This window comes from Tachysurus fulvidraco, chromosome 22 (assembly GCF_022655615.1).
Source record: "Tachysurus fulvidraco isolate hzauxx_2018 chromosome 22, HZAU_PFXX_2.0, whole genome shotgun sequence".
In the NCBI taxonomy this organism is placed as follows: Eukaryota; Metazoa; Chordata; class Actinopteri; order Siluriformes; family Bagridae; genus Tachysurus; species Tachysurus fulvidraco.
Window position 1 is genome coordinate 4814512 of NC_062539.1, and position 25889 is coordinate 4840400.

The 25889-nt window shown below is 39.1% G+C and overlaps 1 protein-coding gene across 8 annotated transcripts; it reads right to left on the bottom strand.

The window, feature by feature from the left end:
• Positions 1-121: 121 nt before the first annotated feature.
• eps15l1b (epidermal growth factor receptor pathway substrate 15-like 1b) lies at positions 122-24232 on the bottom strand. 8 transcript variants are annotated; one of them, XM_027150514.2, is made up of 25 exons: positions 24140-24232; positions 22895-22936; positions 22673-22762; positions 22244-22291; positions 21912-22013; positions 21723-21785; positions 21252-21377; positions 20435-20494; positions 19929-20201; positions 18614-18774; positions 17984-18140; positions 16496-16561; positions 16231-16316; positions 15758-15830; positions 15264-15425; positions 14801-14998; positions 14515-14667; positions 13667-13781; positions 12876-12973; positions 12246-12309; positions 9970-10037; positions 9567-9660; positions 5393-5547; positions 3855-3871; positions 2013-2150 (listed from the first exon to the last, which is right to left on the bottom strand). In XM_027150514.2, the coding sequence occupies exons 1-24, from the start codon at positions 24164-24166 to the stop codon at positions 3857-3859; spliced, it is 2496 nt and encodes an 831-aa protein (XP_027006315.2). In that variant the 5' UTR covers positions 24167-24232; the 3' UTR covers positions 2013-2150; positions 3855-3856. The 8 variants fall into 8 exon arrangements, 7 of the variants coding, with proteins under 7 accessions (XP_027006318.2, XP_027006313.2, XP_027006314.2 ...); XM_027150517.2 differs by lacking the exon at positions 5393-5547 and having other exon boundaries at positions 122-2150; XM_027150512.2 differs by lacking the exon at positions 3855-3871 and having other exon boundaries at positions 122-2150.
• Positions 24233-25889: the final 1657 nt, after the last annotated feature.

Genomic DNA, 25889 nt, shown 5'->3' on the forward strand with positions numbered 1-25889 from the left:
ATTTTGAGCAAGAGAAAGGAGCATTTCAAGGGTGTGGGACACCTAAACCAACACACTGTAATCCGGAAGGAATCTGCGATCTGTAAGAAATTTGACTGCGTTAGAAACAAATCTCACTCAATTCACATGTTGTTTGAGTTTAATAGCAAAGTTAAGCAAATAAAATCCAATTTCCAACAATTCCATCATTTTTGGACCTTCAATCCATATGTGCAGAACACACACACACACACACACACACACACACACACACACACACACACACACACACACACACACACACACACACACACACACACACACTCCGTTCTGCTGAACAAAATATAAATATTTATCTTACATTTTATAACCGATGTATAGAAACTGGAAATATTATAAACATAGTGTTTGACAAACACAATAAATATATTAGAACAAAGAAATAACACCATATACAGTATAAGGCCATAAGAAAAAGAAAGGGAAAAAAAAAACCTTCATTAGGACCTCGGGTGCACCGCAATTTTTCCTGCGTCAGTTCAAATGTCGTCATCATACACAGCATTTCACCACCAGCACAAAAACAAACAGAAAAATTGCACGCTCGGTGTGGGTTACTTATAAAAAAAAATTCAATCACACTCTTAAAACTACACAAAACTCTCAGGCTGGGAATCAGATTTAAAGTGTATGCTGATAACTGATAACTTACTCTGAGTGTTTGCATATGTGTAATAAAAACCATTTAATTACAGAAAAGCTTTAATGATGAATGAAGATCCACCAGAATCACACTTAAGTCGTGTGTTTGAAGAAACACAGATGTGCAGTGCACGATGTCTTGGTGATGTCTTCAGTCTTCAGACATTCGCACACGTATGCGAGTGTCGATCGCAAGCGAATGCATGACAAGCAAGCGTTCGTATCCCACAAACTGACTGATCCACACGACGGCTCGAATGATTCGTCGAGAATCCCGTGGTGCGTTATACGGCTCCAGCCCTTACGACTTTAATTCCTACTTGCAATTAGTGCTTGATGCACCAGACTGGTAGAGAAACATTAATTATATATATCGTCAAATGCATTTAGAGACATTAAAAAGGAAAATTAAGCCCTGAAAGAAGTAGCGGAGATCTAGCATGAAGCCTAGCATGTGACATATACATTAACCTTCGATACATTTCCAATAAGCTGTCAGCTAGATGGTTTTGGCTAGTCGGAAATATCATCGAATACGCCAGTTAAAAACAACAACAACAACAACAACTTTGGATAAACAGCCTGTGACCTTTCAGAAAGCTTCGAGTGAGGAGTATTAGCCATTTTACTAGTCTAGAAATACTAGTCTGATATGGTTCATATGAATAAGGAGGCGGTCTGTAACATTCTTTGGACAGTATTTGGTCTAAATGATGTGCTGTTTTACTAATAAATTAGATTTTTAATAATAATAAAAAAAAGGAAGAACAAAACAAGCACCTACTAGTGACGGTACTGCTTCAACGTGTTGATAAACGGCTCTCGTGTTGATTACAGTTCAATAAGGAAATCGTTTCGGCGCCAAAGCAAACAGAGCAGAAGGAGAAGAGTCGTCTGAATCAAACCCCCTGGTTGTGAAGCTTTCTCTTCTACTGTTGTTGTATTTGGTAAAAATTTAGTGCTCCATAAAAAAAAATACAACAACAGATTTCTATATTATAAAGTAGGAGTCTATGTTTAGTTCATACAACCTCTGATCAGTTGTTCAGTATGGTCTAAAGGCATATCACATGCGTTTTAATTAGAACTTGGGAAACACCCATGAGAGACTTGGTTTGCCTGTGTGTAAGGCAGCGTGGGACAGAGTGCAATTTTAGCAGCAGAGAAAACAACTGAGTTATGTGAGCCTCAAAGCTCAGGGGAACGCTCGACAGTGAGGATTTCAATGGACCTTGTGTTCTGTTGTTTTTTACCCTCGGAGGAAGCGGTATTTAGGATGGTTACGGTGCAGTGTAGGGCTCTGGACAAGGCACTGTGGACTGGCCTTACGTTCTGGACATGTCGACCCGGCTGAGAGCGAGTGCCAGCTCCAGATCCTGCTGCTCCTGGACGCGGAGCCTCCTCAGGCGATCCTCCTCCCTCTTACTCTCTCGCTTGGCCCACTCCAGCTGTTCCACTTCATTTCCGAACTAAAGGAGAGCGAGAGACAGTGAGAGGCTCGAATCGGACACGACAGAGAAACAGTACACACAACAATCTGATATGCATGCAAACATGCTAATGGATGGATTCATTGATGGATTTATTTATTTATTTATTACATATTTTCTGATTCCAAAAAATGGAACTGATCAGTTCAAAACAAAGAATTACTTTTGTAATTTTTTTTATATTTATACCACAGCACTGTTGAATTCTTTAATCTGGTTTGTACATGCAATCTAAGGCTAAATAGAAGTGGATTAAAAATGTGCTCTTATCTAACAGAAAAACATAATCATCGATATTTGGTAATGAGATGACGAATATTTATGGAAGGAGTCTCCAGTGTTAGCGCTCTGTAAGGGCCTGTAACGGTCTTCAGAACAGAGGATTTTGTGCTTTGCAGATTCTCTGGATTGTGAAAAGGTGCAATTGCGTCTTATTAACACCAAAAGAGGAAAAAGGAGAGTGGTAAGGAAACGACTGTTAATATTTGCCTTAACGTAAATGATAACGTTAAATGTAACTGGTTTCAAAAAAGCGACGTTGTTTGCTATCAAATTTAACATTGGCAAACTGCTGTGGTGTTCGAGAAAGAAAAAAAAAAAAAACAACACTTCAGGACATGCTGAATTTCATTATTTGAAAATGATCGACGCCGGTGTGGTAACGGTGTGAACGTATCACACCACGCCGGCGTCGATGACTTTCCGACACCAGCATGACCTGTCAGGTTTTATTTCTTAGGATGTGTCTGATGGAGGTGCTTTATTTCGATAATGGAGATGCGATGCCTTTAGATGATCAGACATGCTCAGCTGTGCGATCAACTCAAACACAAACCCTGTGCAAAACAAACACTCGCTTCAATCTCATAACCTCACCCACAATCTTAGGCTGTCTCGAGTTTGAATGTAACTCATCTCACTGCTGTATCTCAGAATCAATGTTACTTTAATGATAGATAAACAGCGATTGTGTTAATACTCGGGCGATCGCGCTTCATTATAGTCAGAACGTTCTCGCCGTCCGTTCTGCGCCTTTACCGGCTAGAGGTTTGTACTCAAAAGCAGTGGAAGTTGTCGGGTCATGAGATCTCTGGAGCTCAGTTCTGTACCACGGATTTCAGAACCATTGATTTAATTTCCTTTAGTATCATTTGAAAGCCTTATAAATCACAACGAATTATAAATGAATTGTTTAAATGACATGTATAACTCAATTGAAATAAATAAATTAAAAAAAAAGTGTGATTAGAATTTCTCACTGCACAAATGAATAACTAGTGAAGTGACCAGTGAGAAATGTGAGCCACCTAAACCCGACCTCACGGCATTAACCTCCTCACAATCTGTGTGTCGTTCATTTCACGTGCTTTAGGTTCCCAATCCACTAAGAGTTTACACTTGTACAGTATTTAAATGCATTACAACACACACACACACACACACACACACACATACATACATACACACACATATATATATATATATACACATGTATATCTGCATGCTGTGAACGCGGTTAAAGCTCACATGCATTTTTTAGTGTGAACATGAAATCAATCTGTTTTTACATTTGAGGTGAAGCGGATTTTGTGTGATCGTCGGGTGGAGTAGGTGCTCACTGTGGTTAACACTCAAACATACAGAAAGCCGGGTTGTGGTCACCAAACCCTTGTGCTGACTTACCTTCAAATGTTCAGGGCCTGGGAGAGAGACACATTACAACAGTTCTAAAGCAATCAGGACTAAATTTAGGGAAAACAAACAAAACATCACCACACACAAGCTTGTGTTACACAGAAGGACATCAGGAACAGCAAAAAGAGCACCGCTTGCATAGCGATACACATGCAAGGGCTTCACACAGTACAACAACGGCATGCAAAAGCTGTAGCTAAGCATTAAGGGCACTAGTACGGTGTTTGTGCGCCGTATGACCGGATCACGTCGGCGTATTTTAGATTAAGCTTCGCAGTGGAAGTACGGTCTAGTACAGCATACAATTAGATCATTACTGACAATAATAATAACAACAACCCTAAAGCAGGTTTACTATCCAAAAATGGAGATGAAATAACTAGGGATTTAAATAACCAGTGTAGATTTAACCAGAAACTGTAATTAAACACAAGCTGCACTGTTCAACACAAAGACTTGGGGTTTGACACTTGGGTCAGGATGCCACTCATTTCCTGTTTTTACTCTGAGGTTAAAAAGTCAAGCTCTCACAATCAAGAGGGCATAAAGTCTGTGATCTTTATATTAAACGGTGTTTAAGATGCATGAAGGCAAGCTTATGATCTTATTTCTGTATTCAAAACTGGGCTTAAAAAGGAAAACCCTGTAAAAAAAAAATAAAATAAAACATGTTTATATTGAAATCTTTATGAAGTGTGCAGTGACAAATTTGTTGGTTTGTTCCTGTTCCAGGTTTTGCTTCTAGCTCCCAGAAACAAAGGAACATTATTAACATTGAGCTTATTTCTCTCCTTTTAATGAGAACTCCAGCGTAGACGTTTTGATGTGATCCGTCCCGGCGTCTTCACGTAGCTGCATTAGGATCTGTACCGGAGTCAGTCTACGGGATGATCAGAGTTATGGAGTGGATAAATGATCTGTATTATTTCAGTAGAGTTCAATCCTAACGGCTACGACGTCAGCAGGACGTCGTACAGAATTGCGGATCACGTAGGAAATGGTTAACTAAATTGAAAACAGACTAAACTAAGAAGTATAAAACAAAAGAGTTCCAATGTTAATTTGAACATCAATAGATGAGATTTTAAATTGTAATGTTTCATTTAAAGTTCACAGCGTACTGACAACTGAAAAATAAATGGGTTCATGTGAATGACATCGCGCAGAAGGCAAGCAGACATGACATATAGTTGGGTGCGTGGGTGAGGATAATACCAAATAATACAGAACGCTTAGGAGCAGCGAGGTGTACAGGTCTCGGAAACTGCTGGATATCCAGCTAAACATGAATGAACGGCTGACGGGGGCGGGGGAGGGGCAGCATGCTGGGACTAGGGCTGTGACGCAAGACAAAATGACAACATGGCTGCAGCTTAGGATGAACAATACAAAAGAACACAGCACGACGTAACAGAAAGCAGCACAACGGACACAGATAGAGGACGTGCAGGCATGCCTGCGGGGACACTCAGCGCTGGCTAAGCTGGACACACCATCGACGGTTAACTGCTGTAGACTCGACTTACGGCTCTAAGGTCTGCAAGAGCAAGAGAGTCTGTTAAGGCGGTTCTACTGGACTGCGACGAGGAGAGAGGATCCTCGTGAGGCTTCGGAATACGGGGAACACCTTGTGTTTGTCTATGAGCAGCAACTCCTCTACGAGTTCCTGCTGAACTTGTGCCTAAAACGGTTCAGAGAGGACATCAGTTAGAAAAAACATAAAATCACTGTTCATACCTTCTGTACGACTACGTGACCCCTGAACAAAAAGCAGCAATGAGATCAGGCTGGGGAGTTTTAAAAGGGTTGACTTGCGGTGTACCAAAACCAGAGCTACAGTTTCATTTCTGCAAATTCAAGCCACCTTTCAAAACCAATTACAACGCCCGTAAGCCGTTACAACAACTGTTGACAAACACAACACAAGATAGTTGAGCCATAGGCTGTGTAGTACACATACATGATCTTCTGGAGATTGTCTGCAGTCTGTAGATGCTCATGCATCAAAAACATTGCAGAGGGAAGAAGAAGAAAAAAAAAAACGCTGCTGATGTGGTTTGAGAAAAATAAATGCATCCCTATCAACAATCACCCATGTGCCACACTGTGAGTGCAAAAGGTCACACAGCAGCTGCTCAGAGCAAGTAAGAGACTCGTTTTAGGCTTCCTCTGTTTTTCTCATGAGTGAATCACAACGTGTAAGCAAAGGGAGGTATTTACTGAAAGTTGCAGAGGAAGCAGAACGCAGCAAGAGGGAGAAGTAAGCAGAAACTGGCAAGGGTGAATTTAGCCACCCATGTGAACCTCAGGCAACTTCACAACCTCTAAAGCTTTAATCTTTCTTCTCTTCATTTCTTAACACCCTCTACAGATAGACTTTCAATCACTTTTCCCTTTATATTATTTAGTTGAGAGCAAAAGCTTACACACCCTTAAGGCAGATTAAAGAACAGAATCGATCACAAATATATGACTAGTGGAAAAAAAAAAAAAAAGCTATGTGTAATATGACTATTATGTAATGACTTGCATGTCCTGGTCTCTGCATTTCAAACTGCCTCCAGTTTCTTTTGTACCAGTAAAGCTGCATTCGATCCTCCTCAATCTTTTTGGGCTATTTAAATTGCATATCATTTTATTTGGCCAAGTCTTGGAATTAATTTATTTACAAATAAATTGTAAAACAGTTTCCTTTATTTTCCTATCTGTAAAATACAGGGGATGCATTTTTTTTCTAGAAATAGCACAAACAAGAAGAATAGCATGAGCACAAATAATAGTTATAATAGTATAATAAAAATAATAAAAGTTATAACAATATTAGTAGTAATAGGAGTAGAGTAGAAATACTTCAAATAGCACAAACAAAATAAGAATATTATTTATTCATATTACTTAACAACATTAACAGGTGAAGTAGTGCTAGAATTACTATCAGAAGCAACATCGGTTACATATAATAATGACACAGAGAATACAGACATAACAGTATAGTGTTAGTACTAGCAGCAGTTATAATAGATGTAATATCAATAGTCCTAATAGAAATAGAGTAGTTGTATTAGATTTACTAATAGTAAGGACAAGTTGCAGCTGAAAAAATAAATGCTGTTATTAAGAACAATAATGATAATTAGTAATAGATTTATTAGTAGTAAAAGCAGCAATATTGTTATTATTAGTAGTAGTAGAAATAGTAGTAGGTGTTGCTAGTAGTAGAAGTAGGAGTAGGAGTAGGAGTAGTAGTATCAGGAGGAGGCAAGGCAAACCACAAAACAGAGTAGTAGATGTTATTTACTCAAATTTGCATAGCAAACCAAAAGCAGAGCGAACATGCTGGCAGAAACCCTTTTAGCCCGCCGTGGGAACCTAACACTTTATGCTACTCTGAAGGGTGTGAAGTGTGTACGGCGGTCAAATTCTTACACAAACTCTCACATACACTCTCTCTCTCTCATGCTTCATCTCTACATTTCCTCTGCTCAGTGATATGAGCAACGCTGCAGCACCCCGCCCATGTCTACAACGACAACAGAAAAACAACTCCTGGTAGCGTACGCACATAAATAGCACGACACGGCGTGTAAACAGCACACGAGGGAAAGGTCAAATCGATTGTTCTTCTGCATGCAGTACCAAATGCCAGAAATGAAAGTGAATACATGTGTAGTGTCCAAGCGATGGACAGTGAAGTAAGTCCAACACAAATGGAATCGAGTTCTCCCTGTGTACACCTAGTAAGCATTATAGAATTGGGAGCTTTTCATCTACAGTACAGGCCAAAAAGCTCGATCCCCTCTAACAGAAGTGTATTTTACTAGGTTTCACTTCACTGAAGGTTTTGACGTTTGATGACGTTTCTAATCTCGTTCTGATCACGGCACAGAGATGTCCAACTCGGCAAAGTTGATTTCTATTTCTTTTATCCAACACCTGATTTCACCAAAACAATTGTGTGTATTACAAGAAGACAAACAATGACTGTATATCTGCAGCCCCTCTAGAAAATCTAAGCCCTCTACCTAGTTTGACATCCTTGGTTTTTTTTTTTTTTTATGGCTACAAAAAACAAGGCTGAGGGTCATAAGATCAAACTGGCAAAGAAAAAAACAAACAAAATAAAAAACAAGCAACGGTGTAGAAAACATGGTTTTTGTGGTTCAATGGATTCTGCACCAACAACCAAGAGGGTGCCTGTTCAAACCCCGGGTGTGGCATCAAAGACCTGCTGACTCAGAATGAAAGTGCCTTTGCTTTTCCTCATACCGATGTTCACTTCACTCAAATGATTATTTTAGGGGGCTGAGGCCATCCTGAAAAATATTTTGGTTTGCAGTAACATTAAAAAAAAAAAAAAAAAAAAAAAAAAAGGTAGAAGGTGGTGATGGTGATGACGTAGGTATGACTTTTATGACTTTTAACAAATTAGTCGTGACATCACTGACTGGGTCTTCAACCTGTGCCTTCGGGCACATCATTGCAAACCTTATTTTGATGCTGGACACAGTTTTTCCAGAACTTCGTGCCAAGTTAAAGCGGTGTCGAGCTGTTTTAATGAATTTTTTTTAGATGTTTTATGGACCATAATACATCTAAAAAATTCATTAAAACAATGAATAATTTATGGTGCCTGAACCCGTTAATATTATTTTATTGCTCATGTATTAGTTGTTTGAAGAGTAAAAAAATGGTCGGTCTTAACGCAAATTTACAAGTCGTTCGAACTTAAAGCAAAAAAAAAATAAATTACGACAAACAAGAATATTTTTAATTATGGCCAGAAAGAAAATTGCTTCAAAGAGTGGGCTATTAACTAAAGACCCTGGTCTATATCATGACCTGTGTGGATGAAACTTTATCTAGGGTTAACTGCTATCCTATCCTATCCTATCCAGGCAGCCACACACCACACCTTCCTTCAGTCGACTGCATGGATTCTAAATACATCTCCACTCGTCTTGAAAAGCAGAAGTGTGAGGGGAAAATACCACAGCCGATCGTGAAGCTATGCTCTGCTGACTGCTGCGCTAATTCTAGTAGCAGATGTAGGTCAAGGAACCAGAGTGAAAACCAAATAAATGTTTAATAAATATTTTTTAAAGATTTTAGATCCATAGTTTACTTGATAACGCGTTTAGACGGATATACAAGGGAGTGTGCCTTGAGTTGCAAGATGAAATACAGAGAGCAGAGAAATCAGAGCAGAATGATTGCAGCTACAACTGAAACCTTGGTTAAAATGGAAGAGCAACTGTTCCACGACACTAAAAGGACATAATACTTCAGCAATGCTCCAGGTGCTATTAAACAGCTAGCTGCAGCAAATTAAAAACTAAAACTGCTGGTTGAATCCTAAACGAAGCACGTATTTACGAGTCTTATACGAAGCACTGTATCTTGATGAGACATTTTTACGGACATCAAAAGACAGAGAATAAACGTGACGTCTCGTGGCACATGGGGAAGTTAAGACGTTCGACACAAACTAATTATGTCACATGACTAACAGCTTTCATGCAAATGAACACAGCTAGACATCTTTGGATGGGTGTGTATACAATAAACACACCACATAGTAAAGGGGATCAAATGAATGTGGTTTAACTGGATACATCACACACACACACACACACACACACACACACACACACACACACACACACACACACACACACACACACACAAATAAATAACACTCACCATATGGAGGTGGCGCTGGTCTGGCTGGTACAGGTTTTTTGGGTGGAGGTAGCGGGTAGGTGGGTTTTCGGCCTATAGGGTGCCCACTGGATCCCTTTAAAGAGAACACAGATGATTTAAACCGATAAACGGGTCTCAACTTCATCAGCAAACAAGACAACATGCACTGTGTGAGGATGCTATAGAACATGCCAGAGAGCTATTTTAAGGCTACGCTTAGTTAAAAATTCCCTGAATTATCTTCTTAATCATCTCGTGATTCTAGGTAAAGGCATAAATAAGCCATTATGGACAGATGATAGATAACGAGCGCCATGTAAACTACTGGTGGTGCAAAATGTACTTGTGCTTTCCTGTGGTCTGATTACTGAATAGGCCGTTTCACCGCTGACCTCCCTCCTACCTTTGACATATTTCCAAAGTCGGCAAAGCCACCGTTCCCGCCAAAAGTGTCCGTCGGAGCAAAGGGATCTATGTTGGAGGGGAAAGGGTAGAATAGAGGGGAAAAAGAGAGCATTAGAAAGACAGCCGTGATGCATTTGATTCGTTCTCACACAGGGACAGAGGTATGTTTTTGCTATTTTCTCTCCACTACGGAAACACAAGCTCCATCGGGTCAGCAGCGGCGTCACGAACACTCCGGGAGCCGCGTGTTTATTTTAGGCACGTGGCTTTACTGTGGCCGCACTGTTTCGTTTTCCATGACTTCTCCTGAAAAGCCTGCTTTGAGTTCCCCTGTGCGATGCTTATGACGTATGTCTTTAATTAACTGATTACAGAGTTAAGTGGCGGCGGCGTTCGATGGACTGTGGCAAACAGCCCTTATCTACTGCTACAGAACGCAGTTTATAACTTCATGAACAACCAATAAACAGAGAGTAAGGAAACAGAAAACAGAAAGAAAGAAAAAAAAAACCCTCTCTTCTCCACAATGTGCTGCTTGTGTTGGTGACCACAGAACTGGCCTTCAGCTAAGCGATATTAGAAGTGGAAACCCCTGTGTTTATTCCATGCATTCTACACAGGACCAGTAATAATGCAGCACACACAAGCCAGTATTCATACAAGAGTTGTACGGGACTGTGTTTTTCATAAATTGATCCCATTTCCTTGGTGAGAAAACAGAAATAGTGCGTAGCTGTTCGACGTGTATGGCGTGCGAAAGACAGCGTAAGCGATCGGGGCAGCTGAAAAGTGTCAGTGTTCCTCGAGAGTTTTCCTGCAGTAACATGTTAGTGGCGTGTTCTGTTTGGCCACAAAGCAACGTCTGTTTAGGCAGCACTATTTTAAGAACAGCTGGAGGTTTTTTTTTCTTTTCATGCAGGTCTGAAGCTCTATAAATAGCTTTTACACCACAGGAAAATCTGAAGTGCTATGCATTAGAAAAAAAATTCTGAAACTCACTTTGTGTGAACCTGATGACTCCTTCTTGTGGAAAGTGCGCCGTTACTATATTAGCTACACCTGAATCGCTGTAATGCTGTAAAATTCCAGTAATGGAGAATTCCCTAATCTGATTGGCTAGAAGGTGCTGATTATTTAATCTGGCTGTGATTCAACTGACAGGTTTATATTAATGCCCTTTTCTTGTACATAATCATTGCCATAGCAACTTTTTTTTTTTTTTTTTTTTTTTTTTCACTAAGGAGATATTATTTCATATTGATGGAAGGAGTCTCCAGTTTCAAGGAGTTAACAAACTTTCCGTCATGGAAAAGTCTGCACGGCTTTCTGGGCTTCTCGGTTAAAAGACAAGCTGCTTTTCTTATGATCTTAGAGAAAAAAAGAGATAAAAGAGAGAGAAAAGGAGAAGCTGGTGACGGTATGACGTTTTATATTTGTTGTAAAGTTCCAATAAATTTGCGATAACAGCGCACCTCGTCATGTATCTGTCCTTGCATAATGTATATTATTGTGTCATTACATCCAAGCTAATATGGTGTGGTTATAAGTTGGTCAAGTAGATTAAGTGTATGGGTTAACCTAAGAGGAAGATTGTGGTGTGTGTGCGTGTGTGCGTGTGTGTGTGTGTGTGTGTGTGTGTGTATGGGCTACATTATGAAACACTGCGACTTTTATCTAGAATCTTCAAACACCCAGAAAGCCCTGAAGCTTCCCTTTATGGACAGTTTTGCAGACCTTTCCTGAGATGGTGCAGATGTCTGACAAAGAATGTGAAGCTGGAACATTTAGGTTTCCTCACCAGGAACAGATAAATAAACAAAAAAAAACCCCTGCTAAACAGCATTTAAAAAACATTAGCTATTTCTTTTGCAACAGTGTGCCATTGTGTAATTTTTTTTGGTCTCAAAAATGGTACACAGATTTTAAGATTTTTTTTTCTGCTTTCTTTCTAGTTAACACGATTTCAAAACAATTAATCGGGCGTTTCATTTTTAGCACAGCAATGGATCACGTTGTACAAAGGCATCCTTGTGTGCTATGACGATGACATAGTCGGCTTTACTGTCATCACTGTGACCGTTCCAACCATCTCTGAAGTTAGTGGAAAACTAACAAGAACCCCAGGATCTGTGGGCTTGTGCCAGGTCTCGTCTTTGCTAATGTGGTAATGTGCAGTGGAAAAATTCAGTGTTACGTCTGTGTGACTCGTTCGGGCAGTCGTGTGGCCTGATTAATCAAGAGAGAAGCTCTGAACGAGCAGTAAACATACAGTACCTGAGTCTTTAAACTTAGGAGAACCGACAGATGCGAGGTTCCGTTGCCTTCCAAAAGGGCTGGCCTGGAACATGAGAAAGAAACGGAGAGAGAGAAAATAAAGAAAGAGCAAAAAAAAAGACAAAGATATAGAGAGAGTATTTTTTCATGGTTTAGAGAGTACAGTGAGATGATGGTGCTTCCCCAGAGGAGTTCCTCTTTCTCTAAGTAACCTCAAATGCAAAATAAATCCTTCACTGTGAACATTGAAGTCTATTTTGTTTTTCTGTTAATCTATATTTATTTTTAGCTTATTCTGTCATGGGAGTGTCAGACTTTTTACACTTATTCTCTATTTACTACATTTAGTTTAGGGAATAATTTAGTCGAATATGAAGGCAGTTGTTGGGACAGTCGATGATCGCTCACTGAGTAATGCTTGAGGATAAACCAACACAAGAACACTGACTTTTACATCAAATAAGCATTAGCTATCAAACGACTACAGCAATTTTAACGGCGTATATGTTAGTGAAGATGTTTTTATCTCATTTTAATAAACAGGGAACCGACATGTCATAGCTGTGACCCATTACAAACCGCTCCGACCCGTAAACACATCCCCAAACATGAGCTTGAGAGGACACTCACGTTTACAGTGCTGGTGGGACTGCTGAAGCGATCCGAGCTGCTGAAAGGGTCTCTGAACGGGTCGCTCTGTTTGAAGGGATCTCCACCGAATGGGTCAGCTAGAGGAACAAAACATCTTTAGGTATAACAAAAAAAAGTCTTCAATACAGACCGTCATCTTTTCATCCCTGTCGTCTTATGTAGCTCTTCAGTGTTGCTTCAACTGCCATCTAAGTGTGTTAGGTCAGGCAAATCATTATTATTTATTTATTATTAATTCCCCCCTATTTATTATTATAATTATATTATTGATTTATTTACACTATTTTATTATTATTATTTCCCCCCCTATTTATTATTATTATTATTTAGTTTTAACATTATTATTTATTTATTTATTAATTATTTATTTACCTGCTATTTATTATTCTTATTATTTATTTTCCCCCCTTATCAGGGGATATCATGGTTTATTTCCTGTTATACTATATGTGTGTCTCCTCACATAAAATAATCAGTTTAGTATTAGGCTTAAATTGTCTGGAATGTCTGTTGTACAATCCCTGTGACATAGAGGTTACTCGAATCAGCGTTAATGTATAAGATGCCGTGTTAATATAGATTTGCCTCACACTAACAGCACGCTGGTCAGAGCTGCTGCGATATGATACCTTTTAACACACAAACTACAGTGCACACATTCTGTTATTCATCTGACACTTTAAAACCTGTAGCTTTGGGGTTCTATCTGACTTTAACACTTTACTCACACTATGAACTATAGTTTCAGTTACCACTGTACATCACAGCACCTTTACTGAAGGGGTCGCTTTTGAAGGGGTCCTCGGTCTGAAAGGGATCCACGCTGTAGTTCTGAGCACCGTTGTTATTAAACATGGCCAGCCTCGACTTGAAGGAGGAAGAGTCCTGAAACAGACGCACCGTTCAGAGACGCTGTTTGCTGCCTTGCTCAGCTTTGGGGGGGGAAATATAATCAAAGTAACCAGAAGGAGGAGAGTTTTTACGGCGTCCCAAACAGAGCCCTCATCTACTCATTTCCTGCTCGGGAGAGAGGACAGCTCATGAAAGTGACGTCAGAGGAAACGGGCTTCCATGGAAGTGGGTTTGACAGTGAGTGGCATGGAGCACATACAAAGAGTGAGTTATGGCAGGATGAGAAACACTTCTCTAGCTCTATTTTCGGGAACATAACTCATGTGCAAATAAAAGGCATACGGTTGGCACGCGGCATATTTATGGAAACTTTGTGACAAATAATGTGTTATTTTAGACGTCTGTGCTGTTTACAAATGGGTGTAAGAGTCTCTCAGGTGCAGCCGCATTGCAGGGGAGTTTTAGCAATTCCGTATAGCCGATAATTCATAATGCCGGGTCAGTAATATTTTATATAATATTTTTAACAACTGATATTTAAGTCGTTCTTTACAAAATAGTCAACGAGCATAAATTCATATATAAAGCATTATATTTAACTAGTGCATGTGTTAGATTACGTGCATACTGAAAGAACGTTCCTGTGTGTCTACAGCAGCAGTAGATGTAGAGGGGACTTTGGGGATTGAAAGTGTTGAAAATCTGACACAAATCACAAAATTGTTCAAATCTGTAATAAAAAGCTTTTAAAAAGCAGAAGTCTAACCACTGAGCTGCTGAGTCCTGAGCCTTCTTCAGCAAGGAGCTGGTCGATTTCAGCCAAATTGATTACGCTGCCATTGAGAACTTTGTCAAAGCGTTCGATTGTCTTATTCAGCTCCTTCTGGTTCTCTTGGATCTGCAAGATTTCTTCCCGTACCTATGTGAAGATAAAGATAAACTGGTAGATTAAACTGGACCTTCAGACGAAATCAAAGAAACTGCTGACGTTACACAGAAGTTTTTAACGGTGTCTATCCTCTCTTTTTGTGTGTGTGTGTGTTGCCTCTAACCTCATCCATCTCATTTTTAGAGGTTCTGAGCAGTTTCAGGATGCTCTCTAGCTTGGCTTTTCCTGCATTCAGATTCTCCTCCAGCTGCTTCTCCTCCTGTTCCAGGCAGTACAAGTCCGTCTTGGTCCTGTTCACCTCCTTCTCCTGTGTATGCTGAGTTGTCTCCTGAGATATGATCTGTGTTTGCAAAGAGGAGATCTGTGCGCGTGCGCACACACACACACACCTGATCAATGATGGTGCATTTTTATCCTTAACCCTCAGGCTCTTCCTCACTTTTTCTCAATCTATAATCTCTCTTTTGCTCTCAACAAATCTTTATTGCTGACTTTCGATTACTATAACCCTTATTCCGTCTGTCTCTATCACTTATTCACATTGGGCTTTCTCAATTTTTCTGCCTCTCTACTGCCATCTATCTTTTGTTACTTGCACTCTCTCTCTCTCTCTCTCTCTCTCTCACCTTGCTGCTCTCCTCCTGGACCTTGATCTTGGCCTCGTTCACTTTGCTCTCCAGTTTGCTCCTCTGCTGCTCCATCTCCTGTAGTCTGTTCTGAGCACCAAATGTCTGTCGCTCCAGGTCTTTCATACTGCTGTTCTCTTGCTCCAAATCCACTTGCATGGCCTGTTAAAAAAAGAAAAAAAAGAAAAAAGAAACACACACACTTTTTTACTCTGTAATAAAACACAAACTTTTCACAACAAGTTCCAGGTGTGCTGTTTTGGTACAGAATCCTGTTTTGCACTGAAAGTACTATGTTCTTGAGAGTAAGACAGCATAAGTGAACAAGCACTCACAGAGACCAACACACATGTTTGACTGAAAATGTCCAAGCGCCCTAAATTCTGTTTGGATTCTGGTCTTGTTGAAAGTTCAATGACAAATGCTCTTATAGTGAAGCAGATAGAGTTATGTGCTGTTAAGTAATAGATGACTTCTGTCAGTCTGAGCCTTACATGAAGGTCGCTGTTCTTCAGACGAAGGGCCTCCTCCTTCTGCCTGATCTCTTGTTCAATGCCGCGCTTCTCACTACTCAAGTATAAATAAACAGACAGTTAAGAGCAATATTCTGCAGGACAAACTCAATCGTTTAACACAAACGTATTGAAAGCCACGAGCAGTTATGTTTCACAGGCGTTTCTTTATTATTACAAAACACCAAAAATAACCTGTGTAAAGCTGAAAAAAACTGACTGACTATTCTATGTTAAGAAGAATTTGTAGTGAAGTTGATCACTTTCGCCAACATAGCAAGTATCAGACCTACTGCTGAGCAGACTGAAAAAGAAACTTCTCAGCGGATCCGAATGACTCGTCTACACACACCTTAAATGGGTACATTGAGTCAGTACACTTATATTAATCTCACATCATCGCATTAGAATCATACATCCTGCTTCTTATTATGTCACTTATTAAAAAGTCTCACCTCTGAAGCTGTGCGATTTCCTGGCTAATGTCGTCAAGTTCTTTGTTTCCTGTCAACTCCACTGGCACCACTGAACTAATGACCTCCTAAAAAGATAAAACAACTAAGCAAGGCACAGTGGCTGCCCAAGTTTATGCTTAATAACAACCCCTTACAGAGAGAGGTGTAGAAAAGATGATGATAATCTGTTGCAGTGCATGGAAGTAAACACTAGATGTCAGTAGACAATTTATTTAAAGGAGGAAAAAAAAAACGTATGACTTACCCTGGACATATTCGACAGTCCGGTCAATTCAAAACTGACTCCTGAGGAGATTTCTGATGAGATTGCCTAAGGATTAAAAAAAATGTAAGAATGAAGAGAGAGCAGAAAGAAAAAAAGGAAGAGGGTCAAAAAAGAAATATGATATTAAGATGAATTTACAGATTATGCAACGAAAACTATTTCATTAAACTTCTCAAATCTCTGACCATGAAAAGGAAGATCTGACTCTAAACTTGGCCTGATGTGTGTGTATTAAATACACACCACCGATCTGTACATGTCCCTGATAAAATATTTTATTTCTATCTATTTATTGTGTGTAGCAGTGTTTATACACAGATTGGACTAAATCAACACACACACAATCATCACACATACCAGATCAGTGGTAACGTGTTAGATCCAAACACTTCTGTTCTCTTTCATACACACACAGATACAGACACACACACACACACACACACACACACACACACACACACACACACACACACACACACACACACACACACAAACAGATACAGACACACACACACAGATACAGACACACACACAGATACAGACACACACACACAGAGATACAGACACACACACAGAGATACAGACACACACACACAGAGATACAGACACACACACACACACAGATACAGACACACACACACACACACAGATACAGACACACACACACACACAGATACAGACACACACACACACACAGATACAGACACACACACACACACACAGATACAGACACACACACACACACAGAGATACAGACACACACACACACACACACACACAGAGATACAGACACACACACACACACAGAGATACAGACACACACACACACACAGAGATACAGACACACACACACACACACACACACACACACACACACACAGATACAGACACACACACACAGATACAGACACACACACACAGATACAGACACACACACACACACAGAGATACAGACACACACACACACACACACAGATACAGACACACACACACACACACACAGATACAGACACACACACACACACACAGATACAGACACACACACACACACACACACACACACACACACACACACACACACACACAGATACAGACACACACACACAGATACAGACACACACACACAGATACAGACACACACACACAGATACAGACACACACACACAGATACAGACACACACACACAGATACAGACACACACACACAGATACAGACACACACACACAGATACAGACACACACACACAGATACAGACACACACACACACAGATACAGACACACACACCGTAGACAGTAAAACTTTGTTCTGTAACCAGCCACTAGAGGGCATCAAAGACCTTGATGCCTCAGTATTATCCTGAAAGCGCTGGTGTAGCTGTAGGTCTTCATTTCAAGCATGACCACTGACAGCTATACTAGTGTTCTGCAGATAATACTGGACACCTTTAGTTAATGCTATGCACTCACGGTAGAAGCAGCAGAGCTCCTCTCTGAAGGAGGAATCATATCAGGACTCAGGGTCTGAGGAGGCTCAACACCTTTAACTTTCTGCTGAATAAGATGCATGGCCAGACAGAACTGCTCTTTGGTCAATTTGCCCACACTTTTGGTGTCTGCTAGTGACCTACAGAAACGAAGTAAAGGAGAGACAAAGACAGGGAGAACGTGAATTTAATGCAGCACAGGTCTGAATCTTTTGGATTGAAACGGAATTCGAAAGCTTCATTCTATAAAAACGAACGATCATGTATTCAATATCGTGCTTTGGCAGGACAGTGCTGCTATTTAATGTTTCTTATGCAGCAGTGCTACTGAATTCACAACATAAAGTCGTATCAGGACGTCTTCAGGACAGAGGACTTTGCACTTGGTTTTAAAAAGGAAAAGCCGGTATGGGAATGTTTTAAAAAGCTTTGAAATAAAAGGAATAAAACATTTCAGGATGTGCTGTTAATGAGAGCACCAAAAACAGGATGGTAACAGTAACATGTACCACTCCACTGCTGATTATTTTCCTATAACAGGATGCCCCATAATGCTCTACTCCATACACAACCCATACAGAAACTGAAATCCGCTGTGTGTCAGCATCTTTACCAGATGTGGGCCAGGACACTCTGGGGCAGCCCTGAGTTTATAAAGATGTCCTTAACTTCACCTCCTCCAACCATACCGTCGAAATCAGAGTCAGCTAGCTCGAAGATTTCCTCATACTGCTCTCGGTCATCCTGAGGCACCACCCAGTTTGCTGAAACAGGCTACGACACACACACACACACACACACACACACACACACACACACACACACACACACACAGAGAGAAAAGATTTTCCGAATTCAGTCGAAAAACACACACATTTATCATATGATTATAACAATTTAAAGAATGATAAATAAACCGATAAAACGTCATTCCTCAACACATCACTGTAGACAGGTACAAGAGAAAAGTCCAGAAAAGGATAAGACTAAAGGTGTAAAACACACAAGGCATGGCATGATGACATGAACACAAAAGAAAGAGGGTATCATATCATGCTCAGAATGTTGAGGAACCAGTTTCACTAGCACAGATTCAATGCTAAAAACAGCACCTACAGGTTTGAAACATAAACCTTTGACACAAACGTTGGGGTTAAAAAGAGAATCTAACCAAGTGAAGTCCTGGATGATATATATTTTTTTACATGTTTAGGTTTTCTTCGTTCTTTTTCCAAAGACACACAGTATACTGAAGGCAACATTTGACTTGCCATAAAGCATATCTTAAATCTTTATCCAAAGAGACTGTTAATGTTCATGCAGGTTTGGGCTGACATTTGATACAATGTCCTGACTGGGTGGGAATGTTTGTCTTCTCTGGGTGGTAACGTTTGTATAACCATCGAACTACCATTTATTAACTCTATTACGGCTCCTTGTTTATTTTACAACCTGGAAATCATTAGCACTCCACATGGAACATCATTCCTTTCAAATTTAAAGGTATAGTCAGCAATTCTGGACAACGTTGGCTAGAGTTAGACCTTCTGAAACCTAAAATTCAAACAAATATCGTCCCTCCCTACAGCAATAATGCCTGGGTGCTGTCCCAATGGGATGTTCCATTGTCCTGACTGGCTGAAAGCTGGTGGTCCACATCATTTGTAGGATTGTTTTGTGTTTGGATTGTTTTGTGTTTGGACTGAAAGCTGGTGGTCCACATCATTTGTAGGATTGTTTTGTGTTTGGATTGTTTTGTGTTTGGACTGAAAGCTGGTGGTCCACATCATTTGTAGGATTGTTTTGTGTTTGGATTGTTTTGCAACTTGCTAGAGCTCCTAATATAACAGTTTATTCAAAATATACTGTTATTATTATCAAAGTATGTGTGTGTGTGTGTGTGTGTGTGTATATGTGTATATGTGTACCAGCTGTGGTGCAGGACTGAGACTAGGACTTGGGCTGTGGCTCCTAAAGGAGTTTGAAGGTGAGAGGTTGGAAGTGATGGTCAGAGGGCTCTTGGAGAGAGGCATCGTGGGTCGAAGGTTTTCTTTAAGACGGAAAGGACTCGAGGGCAGAACGGGCACAGAGCCGACCAGAGCGACTGCACTCTTCTTCCTCTTGGATGGAGGGATCATGGATGTCGGTAAGATGGAAGGAACAGGTTCTTTCTCTCGGGCTCGGTAGACCAAATGCATAGCCTGCGCAGAGAAGTAAACACTCAATAATTCTCAAATACAAAATATACCAATAAATATCAGTTTGAAATAAGTTTTTAGATACTGTATGCATCCTAGGTTTGTATCATAAACCTTGCAACTGATTTATAAACAGATTATAAATGCACCATTTTTGTTGTTGTTGACATTTTCCTACATATCTATCACACAGGTCATGATGTAATAACTTACTTATACCTATATTTGTAACTCACCACTGCAAACTCTTCTTTATCCAAATGTCCATCTTTATCAATGTCACTGAGATCCCAGATCTGACAAAAGAACACAAAACATGCCAATAAAGCATTTTCCTGAACCCTCCGAATAAACATCAACCTCGAAAAAAGACATACTATTATTTCATGTTAATACACATAACACCTATAATGTAGCGGTAAACGGTAATAAACTGGGTTTAAACCACAATGCCGGTGAATTCTCGAATGTGATTGGTCAGTAGCTGTTGATTACTCATTACAGATTATTCATGCTTTCTCTACTACACTTCCTCTGAATGTTTTTTAAACTAAAGGTTTTGTTAGTCCTTAACCTAGTGAACCAGTAGCAGGAGGTATTTACTAACAGATTTCAAAGCCCTTCATTAAGACGCTCTGGATAAAAGTATCTGCCAAATGTCATAAACATAAATGTCTTTATAATACTTTCTACAGCAAAAGCTCTTTCACAGGAATCTACATGATCTATGACCAATAATAACCAGAGGAAGAAAACATCTTTAACAAAGTAAACAACATTAATTTGCTGTGGTTATTTTTAAGAGGGGGAAAAGAGAGGCTGATGAGGGAAAAACTGCTATAACGCAAGCGATAGCAGGAACTAACTTGACTTTTGAGACGTTCCACAACATATAAAAAGCATGACGTTGATTGATAAATCACAAAAATTAATTGGTGGCATTATTTCTGCGGTACAAGAGGAATAAAACACTTTGGGTTGTGACATTATTGGAAAATAAATCGTTTTCAGAAACTGCAAGCCTCATTGTATATTTCTCTTTAAACAACATACCTTCCCGAGCACATCGAGCGGCAGGTTCGAATTGATGAGGACCGGTTTGACTTTATCTCCTGACAGAAGCCCATTGATGGGCAAGAGACTCTCGAATATGCTGTCATACTTAGCTTTTTCATCAAACTACAGTTGAGAGAGAGAGAGAGAGAGACAGAGAGCAAGTAAGTGTGAGAGTAAATTTAAGACAACATGAAGAAGACATTATTTATTATTATTATGTAATTAATAACAATTTAGTTTGTGTTAGGTCTTCCATCATTATCCTAATAAACATCAGGCCAAATAGTGAGAACTTTTTGTGACTTGAGAAGTAAATAGAAAGAAAAAACTTTGAAGAGTTTTTTTTTTAATCCTTAGTTTGCAATATTCCAGTAAGAAGTATGGGGGCACAAACTTTTGCATTGAACACTTTACAAAATCTTCCACCAATGAAACCTAGATTTTGCGGTTTAACGTTGAACTTCTCACCTTCATTGCCCATGTGGAGTCACCGAAAGATGTTGGTATGAGAGAAGGGCTGCCTGTGTCTCTCTACACAAACAGAAAAGAACATTTCCTTTAGTTTACTTCAGATTTACTTTCAGTTGTTCGTGTATTATGAAACATCTTCACTTACATTATTCTCCAATTTGCCATAAAGGTTTAAGGAATGCTTACGAATTTAGGGGCAGGAACTGACACAGTCTGGCTCAGGCAGGCCAGACCGACATCACCACCACACTGTGCTGAAGCCACGAGCCTTAGTGCAATAAAGAAGCCCTAAAGAACAGGAAAAAGAAAAAAATCCAAGATTAGAAACACCAGTGCAGCAGCTGCAACATACATTAAGCAGAGTTAAATTAAATATACGTACATCGTTGTGGAATATGGGGTGGTTAAACAGTTAATGTAGTGTAGCATAATAACAATGAACAATAATAGATTCTTTTATACATGAAAACGAAAACCACCGCATGTCTATTCTCACATGAAACAACAGACTCATTTACCCGCTTGTCCAAGTAGCCCTTTCTCTCTGGGTCTGACAAATCCCAGATCTGAAATAACAACATATGAGAAAGATTAATCAGACTATGATATCAAACAACAAAATTAAGCAGAAAGGAAAACACAACATGCAGTGCTGTTACAGGAAATGAATCATCGCAATATGTCAGCTATAAACAATCGTTTCCTCACAAGTGTCTGTCTTTTTGTTTTTTCCTTAAAGTTAAATTGCCCAAAACTGCACTTGTTACTAAGAAAATTTCTCTGTCCTTAAAGTTACCTCTGACAACCACTGACACTGAAGACTCCTTATTTTAGTACACGTTGTGTTAGAACACGCACGTTAATTTAAATCTGTCACAGCATTTTGACAGCACTGTAGTATACATATTTAACAGTACATACATCTCCATAACATGAACCGGTCGTACCTTCCCCAGAGTACTGTCTGAAAGTCCTGACCGCTTCAAAAACTGAGCGGCTTCAGCTGCACCAACTTTGCCCATGTTTCCTGGGTCCACCTGCGCAAACATACACAAACAACAACCAAATAAACAGGTCTCAGTCTGAGAAAACCCGTCACATTGCACATTTCCCCAAGCCACAAAATATATATATATATAAATAGTGGTGTGCGAGCAATACCACTTTACCTGTCTGTAGAAGGTTTCATATGCTGGGTTTCCGTTTGATATCTGCAAAAATACAGAAATTGAATAATAAGCATTATTGTTTAGAATAACTTTGTATAATAAGGTGAAGAGGAATCTCTGTGTGGTGGTTAAAATAACAGAAAAATCAACATACAAAAATAAAAAGACAACAAAACTTTAGTATGTTATTAAAAACAAACGAGACTAAATCTGTCATTAAGGTTCTACGGTACTGAAGCACAGCACCACCACGTTCAAGCAAGGATCTTAACCTTTTACGCTTCAGTGGGAGTCGAATCACGAATAACCCAAAAACTGTGTCTAGGACATAGATCAAATCTTCCCAATGACCCAAGCAAATCATTTAATGTCTCCTGTAGTACTGCGTTATTGTCGCTGCGTCTCCTTTCCGCCGGATTTGGTCTTCTGCGCCAAGCTTTGTGCACTTGTGCGTCATCTCCTCCTGGTTTAAACGGTTCTACGTGTATAGTGTAAAGATGTGCATTTCCCTAAAACCTCTTGGTTGAGTATATAATCTCATCTGTATTCTGAATACATATAAATATAAATTATAGACAACCGCTGCTGTAATCATAAATATTATAAATTCCCATCATAGAAGACTCAGAATCTCATAGCAAGTTTATACTCTGACTTCACAGAACACTAAAGTTTTTATTGTGAACAGAATCTGTCTGTTTGGTCTCTGTAACCTCTGGCTTTAACAGTAAACTCGTGGTGAACCGAATACAACTAAATCTGCTTCTTCTTAAGAGAATGAATCTGTGTCAAATGTATATGAAGGTTTATAAGGTTATATATATTTATATAAGAGACACAAGACACCTGAGTAGGAGACACGGTTGGTTTTTCACAGCTACAAACGAAGACGGATATATTACAAGTTTCCAAACAAGCAAACACTCATTTCTAAGCAACATTATCATATATATGCTTGATATAATACACGGAAAGTGCTGCACTTCGCTTTGGGTTTGTAAACGTCTCAATGTCGGAGGTTTTTTGTGTCTCCACCTCAACAACAACAGTCGCTTTAGCTACAATTAGCTTCCTGATATCATTTTTACTCACAAACCTGAAGTCAATTTCACTTTCCACGACCGCAAAGAAGCCCCTTTAGGGGTGAGTACGGTTAGTTTATGGTTAGTTAAATGTCGTTAAGTGCTTAAAAGCTGAAGCGAATTGGTAAAAACAATTAAAATTAAACTTTAAAGACTGAGTTACCTGAGTCAGTGACATGAGCGCCGCCATGTTTCCGGCTTCTGGACGCTCGCGCGTGCACGGTTCTGTAACTCTGCCTCGCGAACGCGCACGAAAAAATTTGCATATGGGGTAAACTTTTTGGTATCAGAGATCTTTTTTAATCCCTTTCAACAACAAGAACAACAATAATGTTTGTGCAAGTCTGCTAGTGAAACCCAAGAGAAATGGAAAAGCTTAAATGTTTGCCATATTTTTGTTCAGATATTTGCATCATTTCTTGACTTTCCAGTTTAACATCAACGCTGTTAACCTACAAACACCATTCATTTACATATTTTTTATTATAAAAACATGTTTATTGTGATGAAAAAAAGCAATGCAACAACATTAATGCGTTTGTTTGTTTGTTTATTAGGGATGCTAATAAGTATTTACATAGATCAAGGGAGGAATCTCTAGAAATAAACTTGAAAGCAAAACTTTTTGCATCACTTATGAGTGGAAAAGAAAGAAAATGTTTATTTCGTATTTAAAAGCAGATAAACTTCTGAACTGATGTATTTTAGATTTTTACACTGTTAACAATTGACCCTTTACGACTGATGATATGCTTTTGTGTAAATTTTCACAACTTTAAGGAACTTTAATGTCTCATTTGATCCTTTCAGCTGGAATTTATTCATAGTTATAATTTGTGCATATAAAAGTATATATGAAGTATTATACAGTATATAATTATTATACAGTACATGTTGTTCATTTCATTTTAAATGTCTCCATCTTGTGGACATATGTTATATAACATATGTTATAAACATATGTTATATTTTTACACAGATATATATATATTTTTACACAGATATATATATATTTTTACACAGAACAATTGACATACAGTATATATATATATATATATATATATATATATATATATATATATATATATATATATATATATATATATATATATATATATATATACTGTATGTCAATTGTTAAAAGCGCCATACAAACAATACAAGTTTATTTGTATGGCGCTTTTAACAATTGACATTGTCTCAAAGCAACTTGACAGAACATATAAATAGAACAAAAGGTTAATATAAAGAATAATATCAAGATTAATAGAATACAAAATTCAAGACTAATATTAGATATATTTAGTTCACAACGTGTATGTATTTATCCCAAATGAGCAAGTCTGAGGTGACTCAGGCAGCAGTGGAGCAGGGAAAAACTCCCTTAGACGGTATTATATATATATATATATATATATATATATATATATATATATATATATATATATATATATATATATATATCTTCTTCTTCTTCTGTCGGCTTTTCCCTTCAGGGGTCGCCACAGCGAATCATCTCTCTCCACCTATCCCTATCTTCTGCATCCTCACCACTTGCACCCACTAGCTTCATATCCTCATTAATTACATCCATATACCTCCTCTTTGGCCTTCCTCTTTGCCTCCTGCCTGGCAGCTCCAACATTCTCTTACCAAATTACTCACTCTCCCTCCTCTGAACATGTCCAAACCATATTAATCTGGCCTCCCTAACTTTGTCCCCCAAACGTCCAACATGAGCTGTCCCTCTGATGTACTCGTTCCTAATCCTGTCCAATCTTGTCACTCCCAAAGAGAACCTCGACATCTTCAGCTCGGCTGTAATTTGTGCATGTAAAAGTATTTCTAAAAAATTATACAGTATATACAGTTGTTCATTTCCATTTTAAATGTCTCCATCTTGTGTCGAGGGC

Coding starts and splice junctions, on each gene's coding strand:
- eps15l1b (XM_027150512.2), bottom strand. CDS start 24,166: ATGGCGGCGCTCATGTCACTGACTCAG. Junction 22,014..22,243: donor AGGGCTACTTGGACAAGCGG/GTAAATGAGTCT, acceptor CCTGTTCTTTAG/GGCTTCTTTATTGCACTAAG. Junction 12,310..12,875: donor GTCCCACCAGCACTGTAAAC/GTGAGTGTCCTC, acceptor CTCATGTTCCAG/GCCAGCCCTTTTGGAAGGCA.